Source organism: Oratosquilla oratoria, chromosome 12 (genome assembly GCF_046742065.1).
Source record: "Oratosquilla oratoria isolate Oo_2021 chromosome 12, ASM4674206v1, whole genome shotgun sequence".
Classification (NCBI taxonomy): Eukaryota; Metazoa; Arthropoda; class Malacostraca; order Stomatopoda; family Squillidae; genus Oratosquilla; species Oratosquilla oratoria.
This window is the reverse complement of record NC_134788.1, coordinates 54,208,548-54,225,660: the sequence shown is the minus strand read 5'-3', so window position 1 is coordinate 54,225,660 and position 17,113 is coordinate 54,208,548. Positions and strand designations below refer to the sequence as shown.

The following is a 17,113-nucleotide window of genomic DNA, read 5'->3' as shown; positions in this document are numbered from 1 at the left end:
TCATGGTACATTTAATAAAGATAAAACTTGTTGAATATCAATTGCATGTCACTGGTTGTGGAGACATCTTAAATCGTAATGAAATCAGTGTAGTAAGTTCTGTTTAATTAGCCATAGGGCTGCGATTTACACGAGTTTTCCCCCTCCCCTTTGAGAAAAAAAAAAAAAATCTCTGGTCCTTCGAAACTACACGCTCGGCTTGAAAGGAACGTGCGTGGTTCCGGCCGGCGTCTCAAATTTCCTGGACTTTGGCTCCCAACTGCAGCTGTCACCCTCCGCCAATTTCCCAGTGTACGAGAATTCTCATGCCCCTCAACCATCCCCTCCCCTTCCACTGTCCAAGGATTTTGGGACACATAATGATAGTCTATTTTTTATTTATTTAATTATTACTATAATTTTATTATTATTATTATTATTATTATTATTATATTTATTTATCTATTTATTTAATTTATTATTATTATTATTATCATTATTATTGTTACTGCATTTTACCCCTTTACTTGCCATCTAACGTGGTGGATAGGCTTCAGAATATTAATGACTACAAAAGTTCTGTCGATAGAGAGGAAATCTCTGCAGAGTCACCCATATCGAACAGGTTTTATCAGAAAGATAAGACAAAGAGTAGCTCACACATCCAGTCGCAGGACCCACTGCTAACTGGAACGTTCCTTATGGCGAACAGGGAAATTCCTCATAGATACAGATATTACTACTGACTACAAAAATAAAAAGAATAGAGCCCATATTCACGGTAAACGTTATTTTTTATTTATTTTATCATTATTATTATTAATATCATTATTATCTTTGTGTGTGTATATATATATATATATATATATATATATATGTGTGTGTGTGTGTGTGTATATTATATATATATTTTCTTTGAGGCATATTGAATTGTATGCAACAGCAAATTGAGCTCTGATGAGTTTCCGATGAAGAGTTTCAAGTCTTCTAAAGATCTCTCTAGCATGGAGAGGTAAAGAAAAAACCAAGTTGCCGATAGAAGCCATCTAATGGGTAGAACAGGATACAAGACGTTTCGCTAATCACAGTTAGCATTTTCAATTGTGACAATAGCAAAGAAATGGATGATTATAAATACAGAAGGTAAACACTAGGAAAGATTACAAAGAAATGACCGTTATTCTGGTCTGAAACTGGGAAAGGACACTTTGAATATCGGGGAAAGGAACGCGGGAAGGGGAACTGTGACTAACGAGTCCCAGCGGAGCGATCCGATTTAGGGACTGTCTTTTAGTTTCTCAATATTAGTTGTGTGTGATGTGTTCCTAGACAGTTGGGAGTTACTAGTGTGTACATCTAGTACATCTAGTCCGTCTCCGGGAAGATGGTAAGCCTCAGGGGCTGCCAGTGGCTCTATAACAAGTGTCCAACTGGTGAGGAGGAGATTAGGTGGGCTGCCATGATGATGCTGTGGTGGTCGGTGATTGAATATAACTTAGACATTCTTGGGGGGTTCTTTCCTAGGAGGTTCAGCAGCGGTTGGAAGTGGTTACGAAGGATGGGGCATAGTAATATGCAATGAAGGAAAGAGACCAGCTCCGTCCCGCAGGCACAGACGGTCTTCAGGTAGCGGGTTCGCCAGTGGTTAACACGGATTCTTGAGATGAGGTGAAGAAGCGTTGATAGGCTCGTCGTTTCCGTTGAACTGCTTCTTTGCATGAGTTGGTCCACAAGGGATGCCCACGTCTACCTTTAAGGTCTCTCGTCAGTGGGATGGCTTGGCGTGCTGCGGTGAGCAGAAGCTCAGTCAATTCTGCATTGATTTCATCCGCTGTTCTTGTGAGGTCTGGACAGTACTGGGAGTTTTGCGAGGTATGCTTCGTATTTCTTCCACTCTGCTTTATTTAGGTTGAGCTGCTGTCTTGCTGGAGATAGATATATGGTGGGAGCCAGGTGGATCGTTATTTGTATGAGGAGATGATCTGAAGAAAGGGGGTCATCCAGGGAGGACCAGTCCATCGCTCCAGCTAGGTTAGGAGACACAAAGGATAGATCAATGGCCGACTTACTGTGAGATGAGACGTCGGGGGTCCTGGTGTGACTGCCGTTGTTAGGGAGGACAAGGTCAACCAGGTCCAGCTGGGAGGCTATGGTTGGTGAGGAGTTACGGTAGCAATCTTCCCACAGGTCGTCTTGGCGATTGAAGTCTCCAAGGACGACCCACTGTCCGGTTAGCTTTGTCAGCCAGTCGAAGTGCAGGGTTATGGCGGGGTTGCAATAGTTGAGTATGGATATGTCCTGGTTGCTTTTCACACTTACGGTGGTGACAACCGCATATCCTTCCTCAATCGTACCAGGAAGCGTCCCGCGCTGGGACGAGAGTCCGTTCGTGACGTACGTGACGACACGGACTTCCCCGTCTGCGTCTGTCTCGTAGAATGATGGGTAGTGGATGCCCGGGAGGGAGGGGAGTTGCCTAGGCTTACGAACTAGTGATTGAAGAGCAATCACATCGTAGGTGTGTTCGGCAAGGTGTTGGACTAGTAAGTCGCGGGCAGTGTTGATTGCCCGACACTTCCACTGTAGCATCCTAAGCGCAGCCATGGTTGGCGAGGTCCAGTACTGTACTTAGGATCACAAAGATTCCATCGAGGAGGTGGGCTGCTTGTGGATTGGTCTGGGCAATCTGTTTCTGCCACGCACGCATAGCGTCATGCATAGCGTTGATGGAGCTATTGAGGGTGGGGATGCATTCCGCTGGAGGGCTGGGGGCTGCTGGGGCAAGTTCGATTTCAACTAAAGGGGAGTCGCTGGGTGCTGGGCGCTCCGTTTGGGTTAGGGGTGCTAGAGGCGCGGCATCAGAGTGTTCAGACTTAGTTCTCGTCCTCCGCTTGCGCAGCTTCTTCAGCCTACTCCTCGTTTGTGGGGGGTTAGATATCGGAGGAGTCACTGTCTCCACCTCTATGTCTTCAGGACCCGCAGACTCCTTCTCCCCCGAAGGTGGCCCTGGGGAGGTTGAGGTCACTGGCGTTTTCCTCGCCCTCCCCCTGACCCACCTTCATGTCATCCTCAGGTCACATAAGAGCTGGGGTAGTGACATTCCTTCTTTTCCAAGTTCCCTTTCCCTTTGTAAGAGGTTGCTATTTAAGACAGCATCCTCCTTCCACTTTGTACTACTGAAGAGGGTAGTAGTTAGCAATCGAAATATATAGTTTCCCTTACTCAACTCGTTATTTCGTCCAACTGTGGTTTTAGTTGTGATTTAAAAATATGTTACTACATTTCTCACCATTGATACATATATACATATACACAAAGACACACACACACACACACACACACACACACACACATATATATATATATATATATATATATATATATATATATATGTATATATCCTTTTGTGAGAAGTAAATTACTTCTAGTCAGTCTACCCTATCCTGTCCCTACCTACGCCTACGATATGTTATTTACCCGTTTCCTTCCATCAAATACTAAGACAAGGTGCGCAGCCGGAGTAAATTCTTGAGTTATATTTATTCAGCGAAAACAAGCACTTCAAATGAGTTATAAGTAATTTGCACGAATATTTGTGTCCTGAAAATCAACATATAATTCTTTAGGTGAGTGAATGAATAAATGTTACAAAGAAAAACAAGCAAAAAATAAATTATTTGATTGATAATGGAGGGTACAATAACACAAGTGACCGAAAATAAGAAATATTGGTATTTTTCGCAGAGGCATACACCCACCTAATAATCAAGGATGTCAGAAATCAATGTGTGATTCCTTTATTGGTTTCCATTGGTCAGTGAACACCCCCCCCCCCACACACACACATACACACAACACTGGCGAGTACATAAAAAAAGAGACTGCAAAATAACATAACCAACTCCGACTCAGCAGTCAGAAATCGCTCTCCGTTCCAGCTCTCTCAACAAGCGCCCAGCAATCTTCGCCGGCCGGTCGCGGTGGAGGAGACTTTTCTCCTTTGCTGCTGCCGGTCTGGCACAAGGCTGACCTCTTCGTTGACGTAGGCAAGCGGGTTTACACCAAAGACAATTATACACATTTCCCAAGTCACGTAATTCTCTGTTTCAGAGTTGTGCTTGGATGAAAAGAGAAATACACGCACACTTTCTCGCTGGCTTAGTAGAGATCGCCTTTAATCCAACTCTGATTCAGAGCCTTTAACTCTTCGCCGGCTGGTCGGGGGGAGGATATGTGGGGCCTCTCCTGTCGACCGACCCGCACCCACGCCTGACCTCTTAGCTGACGCTGGCGAGCGGGTTTACACTTCTGACATTTACACACAACTCCCAAGTCACGTAATTCTCTGCTTTCAGAGTTGTGTTTGGAAGGAGAAAGATAAAACAACACCCGCCCGCCTGCCCCTCCCGCACCGCCATCGGATTCACTCTTTTGACTATGCTTCAAATATCGCCTGTTCAACGCTCGAGCCTAACCTGGGGCTAATCAGGACCGCTCAAGCCCAATCTGGGGTTAATCAGGACCGCACTACCTAGCTGGGGTTAATCAGCATCGCTACACGCGGGTAAGTGAACTCTACTCACTTCCCGTAAGATACATAAATACACCTCTCACGGACACAATCACGCCCCACGCACAACCATCTACACGTATCTTTTCTTCGGCTAAAATTCACTTCCTTTCTAACTTTCTCTTCTACTACATCTTCTCATTTCAGTTTACCTCCCAGTAAAGATTCGTCCGTTTTTCAACCTTTACTACTGCGCCTCCTACCATTTTCTCAGCTTTTGGTGATTTTAATCCTAGGCGTCGGCGCCGCCGTCCAAGTTCCCAGCCCATTTCTCCCGAGCCACCACCACCAACCGCCCCTAATCGCTCACGAAAAAGCGCATTTTTGCAATAGCCCTCTTTTATACACTACTATCTTTTCATTTTCTTACATCCTTCCCCTCCCACAAAAACCGATCCCGCGCGAGCGGGTGGTTTTTCCTAGCAAGTCGACATAAGGACGACACTAGGCAGTTCCATGTACATTACCACCTGTTATCCCCATCCATAAAGTTGTATAACAGTTTCTTAAATTAACTGATATTTTCAGCGTTCACTACATGGTTACTAAGTCCATTCCATTCATTAACCACCTTATTAGTAAAATCATTCTTGCCTATTTCCTCCTTAAATCTAAATTTGTCCAGTTTGAATCCATTACTGAGTCCTACCCTGTTGTCTTAATATGATGACCTTGTTTGTGGCACCACTGAACACCTTTATTAGATCACCCCGCACTCTTACCCAGGCAACATCAAGTAATGAACAGATAAGGAAAATAACCTCTATCACACAATACATGACGAATGCCTAGAATAACAATTCCTTATTACCTGTATGATTTATCTTTCCAAATTCTACGCCATTTCTTAAATTGGATTTTCGTACCAAGGAAGACTAAGTGGCGGTCTCCAAGAATGTAAACAAAGATTTTTTTTTTTTTCTGACATTTACTTTTAACATAATTTAAACATGTTTATTGAGGAGTCAGAATATAAAAAATTCATAGACTATATAAAATATATAACAATGAAATATTAAAAAATACTCCTGATAAAACATCATACTGTATGCTAAATTAAGCTACTTCACAAACTAAAGCAGCCTGCGTACCATATCCCCTACATCCATCTCAGTCTTCTGTTGGTCATAGATCTTTAATCTTTTGCTTGTGGCTTGACACTCCTCTGAGTTGTTACATATTGAGTGTTACACATTTGTGGTCGAATTGTAGGCGGTTATTCTCATTTTCTCCAAGTTCTTCATTGAATTGAATTGAATTTTATTTGGATACAATCATACATACAATAAGTACAATACATATAAGACTCAATATTATACATTGTACATATACTTGTACATCCGAGGATGGCACAGAAAGTCAAAAGACTTATTTCCACTGTGGTCCTCAATTGAAAAAACTCGTTCCGTGTGAACATTACTACATGGAAGAGAGAAAACATAAGCACTCACCTTCCTCAGATTTGTGAAAGAGCCCTCAGATTTACTGAACAACTTGAGATAACGTTCCTCAATATGATTTATCTATCATCTCAGGAGTATTGATAATTGCTTCCCCAATCCCATACTCTTCATATAATTCATTCATAATATCGTGAATGTAGCAGGCCTTGACTGCATCATAAAATTCTCCTGTGTTGTCAGTATCCACATCACAATGGCATAGTGTGTAAATTGAATGTAATATTTTTCTACTTTTAGTAATAAATCCAAATCATTTTCCACAGACTGTTAGAATCAGAGTCTCAGACTCAAATGCGCACTTCATTGATATTTTGTATTGTACATGTGCACTGCGGCTCCAACCTGCAACTACATAAAGTGACAACAACAATACATCATTGGTTATTGTAGCCTTCAGTTCTCACTGTTTTAGTATACTTAATGCAATTCATATAATTCTTTTTAGACAGGCCCCAAAAAGGACAAATTTAGGTCCTGCTTGAGGTTCATCTCAGAGGAACAGGAAACACAAAATAGCACAACTGAATACAAAATGGAGGCCTTGAAAGCTAATTTAGGTAAAACAGATAAGGGGAGTAAGAATGTGTCAAATCACAAGAGATCAAAATATAGACACTGATCAGGTCCAATTACCAGACACACATGAACCAACACTCAGATAACCTCCACCCCACACACACACTGAAGCAACTCTTAACCAATTGCAGATGATACTGTTTAAGATTTGTTTTACCTTACCTGGCCTCTAGTGAACTAAGTATAAACATGTGTGCACTTTTTCTAGTTTTGACAACCGATCAGGGTTTTAACACTCGTCTAGTCTTAAAAGTTGCAAAATAATATTAATAGAAAAATAACACTTGATTTAATTTGAATTGCTTGGGGTCCTCCCATCAATTCTTTTAAATTTTCAACAACCATATGTATTCTAAAATTGGTACATTTTCAGTTTTACATTGTAAAAGTCTACAAAACTTGCTTTGGGGAAATTGTCGATAACTTACATGATTTCTGTAGAAATCCCACTTCCTGCTTCAGTCTTCACTTCCTCGTTGATTTTGCACCATTTATCTTAATCACTCTAACCCAACTATTCCTATTGCTAAATCCTAGCACAGTCCTGCTTGCTTCCCCCCCCCCAATTTCACTTACACACACCTTCACACCCGTGGCAACTGCGTGCACCTTTTGACCCTGCCCCCGGGGGTGCCAACCCCTTCAATTAACATCTTAAATCACTCTTGAAAAGATTTCATTAAAATATGGGTGTTGTATCTCCAGGGATTCAATAAACACGGCTCAATATATAGTCGTAGTTTTATTTACAGTAACAAATTTCAAGTAACAACGCCATATACTCCAGACAATTTTGCACAATGCTAAGGTAAATAGAACTGTATCTATCATAATGTGTCATGAAACTCTAATATTCTAAACAGTTTTTAGTAATTTCATGCACTTTATGGAACAGTCAAGACTTTAATTATGAACAAGCAAAATGTAATTACAAAATAGGCCATTCCAAGGTCACTTAAATATCTACACAACTGTGAGTACACCAACTAACTTTTAAAACTGAGAGTATGGGTGCAGGGCGACTCATCAAGCAAACAGGTAACAGTGTATCAATACTTAACAGCTGAATGTACAAACTAACTTTTAAAACTGAGAGTATGGGTGCAGGGCGACTCATCAAGCAAACAGGTAACAGTGTATCAATACTTAACAGCTGAATGTACAATCATACAGAAAAGTTAAATTACTCAGGTCACACTGAGGTGACCTCTCACCAGTGTGGGTCATCACACAAAAGATGAGATTAACCTTTTGTGGTTAAGTGTAAGTCACTACATCTCAAATAAGTCCTTCATGGGTCGCCACATGATGTCCAAGATGACTTTTTCTCTGAGAAAGCTGTATAGCACAGCTCACACTTGAAATGACTCTCCACTGTCTGTCACCAAGTGATCTTTGAGAAAATACTTTCTTGAGAAAGCTGTAATGCACAGGCCACACTTAAAAAGGATTCACACCAACATGGGTAATCACACATGATATTTGAGAGCACTCTTTTGTGGGAAAGCCTCATTGCACATATCACACTCAAAAGCCTTCTTTCCAGTGTGGGTCACCACGTGACGTTCGAGAGAATGTTTCCTTGAGAAAGCTGCATCGCACAGGTTACACTTGAAAGGCGTCTCTCCAGTGTGGATCATCACATGATATTTGAGAGCACGCTTTGTTGAGAAAGCTGCAACGCACAGGTCACATTTGAAAGGCATTTCTCCAGTGTGGGTCATCACGTGATATCTGAGCTCACTTTTTTGTGAGAAAGCTACCTTACTCGGGTCATATTTGAAGACATTTTTCCAGTGTGGGTCTTCTTCAAGTGATATTTGAGAGCACTCTTTCTTGAGCTGCATCACAAAGATCATACTTGAAGGGCTTCTCTCTTGTGTGGGTCATTATGTGTTTTTTGAGATTACTCTTTGTTATGAAAGCTACATTGCAGAGGTTACACTTGTAGGGCTTCTCTCCGGTGTGGGTCATCACGTGACATTTGAGAGTACTCTTTGTTGAGAAAGCTGAATGGCACAGGTCACACTTGAAAGGCTTCTCTCCACTGTGGACCATACCGTGACGTTTGAGAGCAGTCTTTCTTGTGAAAGCTGCATCACACAGGTCACATTTGAAAGGCTTTTCTCCAGTGTGGGTCATCACATGATATCTGAGCACACTTTTTTGTGAGAAAGCTGCATCACACAGGTCACACTTGAAAGGCTTCTCTCCAGTGTGGGTCTTCACGTGATATTTCAGAGCACTCTTTGTTGAATGAGCTGCATCACAAAGGTCACACTTGAAGGGCTTCTCTCCAGTGTGGGTCATTATGTGTTCTTTGAGATTACCCTTTGTTATGAAAGCTGCATCGCACAGGTCACACTTGAAAGGCTTCTTTCCAGTGTGGGTCATCATGTGATATTTGAGAGCATTCTTTCTCGGGAAAGCTGCATCACACAAGTCACACTTGAAAGGCTTCTCTCTAGTGTGGGTCAACATATGATATTTGAGATAACTCTTTTGTGAGACAGTTGCATCACACAGGTCACATTTGAAAGGCTTCTCTCCAGTGTGGGTCACCTCATGTAGTTTGAGATTACACTTTTGAGAGAAAGCTGCATCACACAGGTCACACTTGAAAGGCTTCTCTCCAGTGTGGGTTGTCACGTGATATTTGAGAGCACTCTTTCCCGAGAAAGCTGCATGGCACAGGTCACACTTGAAAGGCTTCTCTCCTGTGTGGGTCATGATGTGATATTTGAGATTACTCTTTCGTGAGAAAGTTGCTTCACACAACTCACATTGGAAAGGCTTCTCTCCAGTGTGGCTCATGACATGTCGTTCGAAGGCACCCTTTCCTGAGAAAGCTCCATTGCACATATCACATTTAAAAGGCTTCTCTCCAGTGTGGGTTATCATGTGATCCCTAAGACCTGTCCTTCTTGAGAAAGCTGCATCGCAGAGGTCACACTTGAAGGGCTTCTCTGCAGTATGGGTCACCATGTGTCGTTTGTGATTATTCTTTCGTGTGAAGGCTGCATCGCACAGGTCACACTTGAAAGGCTTCTCTCCAGTGTGGGACATCACTTGTTATTCAAGAACACTAATTCAAGAGAAAGCTGCATCAAAAGTCATATTCGGAAAGTTCCTTTTCAGCGTGGGTCATCATGTGATATTTAAGATGACTCGTGAGACAGGTATGTTGCAGACGCCACACAGGATTCTCTTTGTTATATGACAAATTTAAGGAATCTTCAGATACCCTTTTCCGATTAAATGCTGATGTTTACCCTACACCTGAAAGAAAATATATGACAAGTTTGACATCCAACTTTTTGAGTAACATGAGTGTATACAAATACAGTGGGGCATTAACAAAAGTGCAGTGGGGGAAGGGAAAACAACTCATATCAAAGAAGAAAAAATAAAGGAATAAGAATGAAATAGAAAGTTGAGCAAATAGCAACACTGATGTAGTTCAATAAATACTGCAAAGAGATAGAGGACACGAAAAAGATATTGGTGTATAATGTAGAATACAATAACATAAAAATAAGAATTTTTGTCAAAATTTGGTTAGGATCACTACTCACATATATACAACAATGAAGGATGTCATAAATCAACATCTGAGATTCATTAGAATCTGATATTTCTTTCTACAGCAAATAACTTGTTTTCCATTTCGCAGTGAATCCCCCCCATCCCCTAATGCCACAGTTGGAGGGAAAACAAGTGATATTCTGTGGAAATACCACCAGAAGCATACAGAAAAAATATAAATTGTTAATTTTTGACATTTCTGTGTGAGAACTTCTGTTCAATGTATCCTAACATGTCCCTACCTATACCAAGAATAGGTTAGAGTCCCTATCTTCCATCAAATACTAAAACAAGGCATATGGTTAGAATTATACTTATTCAGTAAAAACAACCAGTCCAAATGAGTTACAAGCAACTTGTGTGATATTTGCAGCAAACTTACATATAAATCAACAAAATAACAAAAATTTTATACTATTTCTAGAACATTCCGATGTAAAGTATATTACTTGCTAATATTTTAGAAGTGTGATGAAAATATACAAAAATACTAAAGCATTAACCAAAGTACAACAAGGTAAGAGAACAAACAACTTGTACCAAACAAGTTTAAAGGAAAAAAAAGAAGAAAATGGACGACTGAAAAATGTTAAAATTATATGGCATAGAAACTAGAAAAACAGAGACTGACAAGGTGAAAATTAACAGAGAATTAAGTCACTCTCAATCTACATTCTACCTCCAACTCCATTCTTCCATTTCCTGCCACATTCGCACCCAAGTATGATAATGATAGTCAAATGAGAGTATGATGAAGGACATAATAACACAGATAACTGGAAATGAGAAATTTTAGTAAAATTTTCGCAGAGGTCTACACCCTTTCAATGATCAATGAAGTTGGAAATCGATGTTTCTGTGATCCTTGCTTAGCCCTTTACTAGTTTTCATTTGTCAAGGAACACCTCCCCTCCCCTACACACAAAGGCCTGAAAAAAAAAAAAAAAAAAATGTCTATCATCTTTGAGTGAGAAAAGATAATCTTGCTAACCAAACATTACCTATACCTAGGTTAGGTTACATGCACCTCCCCCCCCCCTCCTCAGTTTCATCATCTACTATAATGAGGGGTATGGTGGGAATAGCTTGAGTTATGGTTATTCGGTCACTTAAAATATATTACAAAAAAAAAATCGTGAAAACTGGTTGGCAACATCAACTAATGAACAGGTAAAGATTTTTTTTTTTTAATATATATAAGTGCACAACTATGTGATATAACATTAGAAAATTAAATGTTAATTTTGAAGCTATAATACATCAATAAATACATTTACATGATTATTGGGTCTATATTTTTTCATCCTACGACTACACCAACTATGCAAATTCAATGATGAAAACTGAAGCAATGGTAGCCAAAAACAAAACGACGTAGGATAGAGGGCGCATTTATGACCACAAATACAACAATGCCTCATTAAACCACACTATAAATACATGTACACGATTGACCAGTGTCCATAACAACGCTTGTTACCTGCACGACGGTTGTGCTTCCAATTCTTATGCCACTTGTTTGTATCTAATTAATATATGTGGACTTGTAGAGTGAATATATAGAACTTGTAACAATATTATATTCAGTGCACATTGAATTGAGAGATTAGGCAACGCAGTTCTGAAATTGGACTTTAGTTCCGCGGATGACGAAATGGTAGTCCTCTTAATTAAGAAATGTAAACAAAATGGATACACGCATGTAACTGCACGGCCATTTGCAATTCTCAAAAAATAAAGGATTTTTGTTATATTGTCGATATTTTTAGCCTAAATTAGACATGTATGATGAGGAGATGACATACAATATTTTGTAAAACATACAAAATATACTTAGAAGTATTGATTCGTCAACCATATAATGTAATGAAGGCTATTTTTCAAGCGCACTGTACATGTTACATACATAAACATGCATTCAGACAGCAAAAATAAAGAACTGAAAGAATTCTATATTAATGTTTACTCTTCAAAGAACAACATGCTGTATGTTAACCAAATTGACTTATCATAGACATCCATAATGGCAGTCTATCTCTTGTATTTTACCCCTTCCCATCGACATGGTGGACAGGCTTGAGAATCTTTTAATGACTACATAAGTTATGTCGATGGAGAGGAAATCTCTGGGCATACTAAATATATAGGACTCCACCGAATATAATAAGGTGACACCAGAGAAACAGCTCACCACACACCAGTTGACAGGAAGGTGAAATTACTACCAACATTCCTTCGTTGAAACCATGAATTGCATAACCAAAAGAAAACCGGGCGTTCCTGTTGGAACATCGTCTCCTAAAGGTCCAACCACATTACCTTGTGTGCTCACGGGCAATGTGCCACCGAATTTGAGTAAGCAGATCAAAGTTTTGGCCATCAAATAGCATGAAGAAAATGAAGATCTATACTTACAACGTAAGAACGCGATCAGAAGACCACAGGCTGGAGAGCTTAATGGAAGAACTAGACAACATCAAGTGGGAGTAAACGAAGTCCGAAGAGCGGAAGAAAAGCTGATACAGCTGCACAATAGTGACCATGTATGTCACACTTGAAAAGGCTTCACACCAGTGTGGATAATCACGTGATATTTGACAGCACTCTTTTGTTAGAAAGCTCCATTGCACATATCACATTCGAAAGGCGTCTCCCCAGTGCGGGTCGTCACGTGATATTCGAGAGCACGTGTACTTTGTTGATAAAGCTGCGTCACACGTGAAAGGAGTCCCTCCAGCGTGGGCCGTCATGTGATATATATTTTTATATATATATTTATATATATATATATATATATATATATATATATATATATATATATATATATATATTGGAAGTAGGCCGTTAATAATGCATGCGTTGTTAAAGTCAACAGCTGAGATAGCATTATTCTGTTTATAGAATATCTTTTCTATGTTACGCACTAATGTGCGGTCGTCTGGATGCAGATTTCCGAGTAGGATACTGAAGTCCATGGTGTTTTCCTCTAGACGTCTTTCGGCTCTAATTAGCCATCTTCAGGAGGTGTTGTCTGGTTGAATTGTTGACAGAGAATGACGCGGTTTGATCGTGTGGCGGTATATATCGGCGGAGAGCGGAGTGCCCAAACGTCCGCCTGCCAATCAGCGCGCGGGGTGCATCCTCTGTCTTCTCGTTGGTAACGACGTTTCAGGTTGCTGTTGTATATTAATAGCGGGTTTTTTATTGTAAATTAGCACCGCTTCTGTCATCTTTAGTCTTCTGGTGTCATTATTTCTTTCAATGATGGCGGTGGTGCCTTCCATATGGTGTCTCTTAAGTGTTAGTCCATGCTCGTACAAGTAGTGTCTTCTTATGGCGCCGTCCTGCAGATGTGCTGAAATTCTCTTAGACAGTGTTGTAGTGGTGACGCCAATGTACCGAGAGTTTAGGCGAATCTCATTAAAGATATTGACATTGGAAAAAGTACAACGGTGAGCCATAAAACAGATTCCAAATATCAAAAATATATCATACGAAAATCGACTAAAACATATGATTCTGTTTTTCCTAAAAAAAAAAACCCATAGACTCAAAGGTGACTTGATACAGGTCTTTAAGATTCTAAAAGGGATTGACAACATCAAAAGTGACCAAATTTTCACATTGAATGAGAATCAGACAAGAAACAATGGTCTCAAACTGTCCGGAAATAGATTCAATTTGGAAGTAGGTAGAAACAACTTTGCCAACCGTGTAGTTAATGAATGGAATAAACTTCCTGCACAGGTAGTGCAATGTAGTTCAGTTCGAAGCTTTAAGACTCATTTAGATAAACACCTAAGCAAGATGCTGTAATGATTATAATTTATTTTATATTATTTGTTTTTGCTTTGTCGTTTGATTTTCATTTATTATTAGTTATGTGTCAATTTATTATTATTTACTGTTTACCTGTTTGTTTGTTATTCAACTATACCTATACATTTATTCATGTATTTTGTTTGTTGCATACATTATTATATATATTTTTTATAATTATTATTTTATTGTTATTATGATTTTTTTCCACATCCGACCTAGATATGGACCAAAAGGTCTCCTGTCGGCATGCTCCGCCTTTGTAATCCTTTGTAAAAGAGTGTAGAAGAAAGGGAGGCCTTTTGGATAGATTTAAATGAGTGCATAGAGGATTTTGGAAAAATGTCAATGTAATAATACTGGGAGACCTTAATGCTAGGGTAGGTAATGATCCAATTGATGGAGTGGTTGGGAAATGTGGAGTTCCAGGAAAGAATCGTAGTGGAGAGTTGATGGTGGAAATGTGTCTAGAGAGTTGATGATAGCAAATACAGTGTTTCGGAAGAAAGTCAAGCATAAGTACACATGGGAGAGGGTGGTGGATGGAAGGGTGGTAGATAGAGCGTTAATGGATTATGTAGTTGTAAATAGGATTATGATAGGAAGAGTTAAGGATGTACATGTGCTAAGGGGAGAGGGTGGGGGAGTATCAGATAATTTTTTGGAAGGTAAGTTGAGAGTGGAGGATAGATGGAGGAAGAGGAAAGGGACAAAAGGTAGGGAGGTGCTTAGAGTGAACTCTTTAAATGAAAAGGAAAAGGAGAAGGAGTACAAGAAGAAGCTGAAGGATTGGGAGGGAGTGAAGGATAGAGTGGAGGAAGAATGGAGATGGTTCAAGGAGGGAGTCACAAAGTGTGCAAAGATAGTGTGTGGAACAAGAAGGACAGGAGGAAATAGAAGGAAGCGTAGTGAATGGTGGGATGAGGAAACAAAGAAGGTTGTAGAAGAAGCGAGCTTTCACAGATTGGTTACAAAATAGGATGAGGGAGTCATATGAGAGGTACAAAGAAAAGAAAAGAGAAGTAAAGCAAAATGTTAAGGCGGCAAAGAGGATAGCAGATGTGAAATGGGGTAAGAGTATGACAGAAAATTTTGAAAGTAATAAAAAGATGTTTTGGAAAGAAATTAATAGAGGAAGAAGAGGCGAATCAAGTAGAGAAGAACAGGTAAAAGGTACAGATGGAGAGATGATAATGGAAGAGAAGGCAGTGAGGGGAAGATGGGCAGGATATTTAAGGGAGTTGCTAAATGTGAAGGAGGATAGGGAGGGAAAGATAGCTGCAGTGGGAAATACTAAGAAAATGACCGTGATGAGTGAGGAAAATGGAGGAGAAATAAGGAAGGATGATGTGAAGGCAGTTGTTAAGATGATGAAAGCAGGTAAGGCACCTGGTCTGGATGGATGTCATGCAGAATGTCTAAAAAAAATAAAAAATAAATGAAAAAATAAAATGGAGGTACAGTGATAGTGGACTGGCTGGTGAGGTTATCTGATGTTTATTTAGGAGAGGGTAGAGTGCCGGAGGATTGGAGAAGAACCTATATAGTTTTACTTTACAAGTGAAAAGGGGACAAGTATGAGTGTAGTAGTTTCAGCTTGTTAAGGGACCGTCAGGTTGCTTTATAAGGGAGCATGTCCTATAACTTTTTGAATCTCTTTGATGAACTTAGGTATAATTACCATTTACATTTGTCTATAATTCTCTGGGTATTGTATTCCTCACATGTATATATAAAGTGTAGTGAAGATATAATGAAGTTATAATGAAGTTTAATGAAGCTGTAATTAATCATATGGAAATCCTTCCACATAATTAAGCTTGGTATATATTGCAAGCTTAGATTCTGGGGAATATTTGTTATATTGTACATTTGACCAAACTTATACCTCTGATTTTTTGTGAATTTTCTTTTCTGAACATTTCAAAGATGCTGCAAAATTCAGGTTTCATAAATAGAAAAAATAAAATAAAATAAAATTTCTTTTATTTTTTAATATAGGAAATAAAGAGCATAATTTTATCTTTCAAATGAAACAAAAATGACAAAAATCCATCAAGAACAACCGAAGAAATAACAACAAAAAGAACAAAAACATTAAATGTACATGAGAAGGCATTTAAATTTTGCGCGACATTTTTAAAAGGCCCCAGCCCCATAGTCCCCGCTTTTGGTCACTTTACCACTTTTACTTTTCACTTTTTTTCTCCTCTCGTTTCTTGTCTCTTCTTTCGAGGGCAGACTTATGAATATGGGTGTAGGGTTCTTCAAGAAGAGGAACAACAAATCCTTCTTTATAACCAACATTGTTGGATGCTGTCCTCTTCGTTTGTTTGTTTTTTCCTTCTCGTTTCTTCATCTGGCACGCAAGGGCCTTCACTGCATTCTTCCTCCTTGCTCGCTGGCTTTTCGTCAATCTTGCCATGATTACCGCAAGAAATTACAGTGAGGAATCAAAAATATGAAGCACGGTGAGAGCTTCAAAAGAATGTGACCTCACTTTGACGTTTGGATGGGTACTGATGCCCTGATGTGTGCTATTTCTGGATCTACGCTTGTGGGAGGAGTTGCTAAATACCTCCATAAACACAATTCCGTAGCAAAAAACAAAATAGCTATAGAAAAAATTAACGCTATTCCAATATACAGAATATTTGATACGCAATGGGGTTGCCAGAGGTTGCCAATAATTTATCTATTTTATTCTGTATAAAAAGATAGAAACGAAATACAGCTCTATAACTTTGTAGGAGTGTTGCCAACATCATAGAGATTCTTTTTAAATGTTTTCCTAAAATTCGTTCATGTACCAGATTTTTTCGAATAATTGCCCCTGACGGACCCTTAAGTGTAGTTGGGAAGGTTTATGGGAGGATCTTGATTGAGAGGATTAGGAGAGGGACATTGGTACTACTTGGTGAGGAACAGTGTGGGTTTAGGACAGGTAAGGGTTTCGTAGATCAGATTTTTGTGGTAAGACAGATATGTGAGAAACCTATAGGAAAAGGTAAGGATGTTTTTATGGATCTGGAAAAGGCTTATGACAGGGTAGATAGAAAGCTACTGTGGGAGGTATTGCGGATTTACGGGATAGGAGGAAAGCTTCTCGGAGCTGTGAAGA

At 39.6% G+C, this 17,113-nt stretch overlaps 1 protein-coding gene across 2 annotated transcripts; it reads right to left on the bottom strand.

Annotated features, from left to right (window-relative positions):
- Window positions 1-8,285: 8,285 nt before the first annotated feature.
- Window positions 8,286-11,869, bottom strand: LOC143031789 (uncharacterized). 2 transcript variants are annotated; one of them, XM_076196059.1, is made up of 2 exons: window positions 11,654-11,869; window positions 8,286-11,102 (listed from the first exon to the last, which is right to left on the bottom strand). In XM_076196059.1, exon 2 carries the CDS (start codon window positions 9,652-9,654, stop codon window positions 8,398-8,400), a length of 1,257 nt encoding a protein of 418 aa, XP_076052174.1. In that variant the 5' UTR covers window positions 9,655-11,102; window positions 11,654-11,869; the 3' UTR covers window positions 8,286-8,397. The 2 variants fall into 2 exon arrangements, with proteins under 2 accessions (XP_076052174.1, XP_076052175.1); XM_076196060.1 differs by having other exon boundaries at window positions 8,286-9,867.
- Window positions 11,870-17,113: the final 5,244 nt, after the last annotated feature.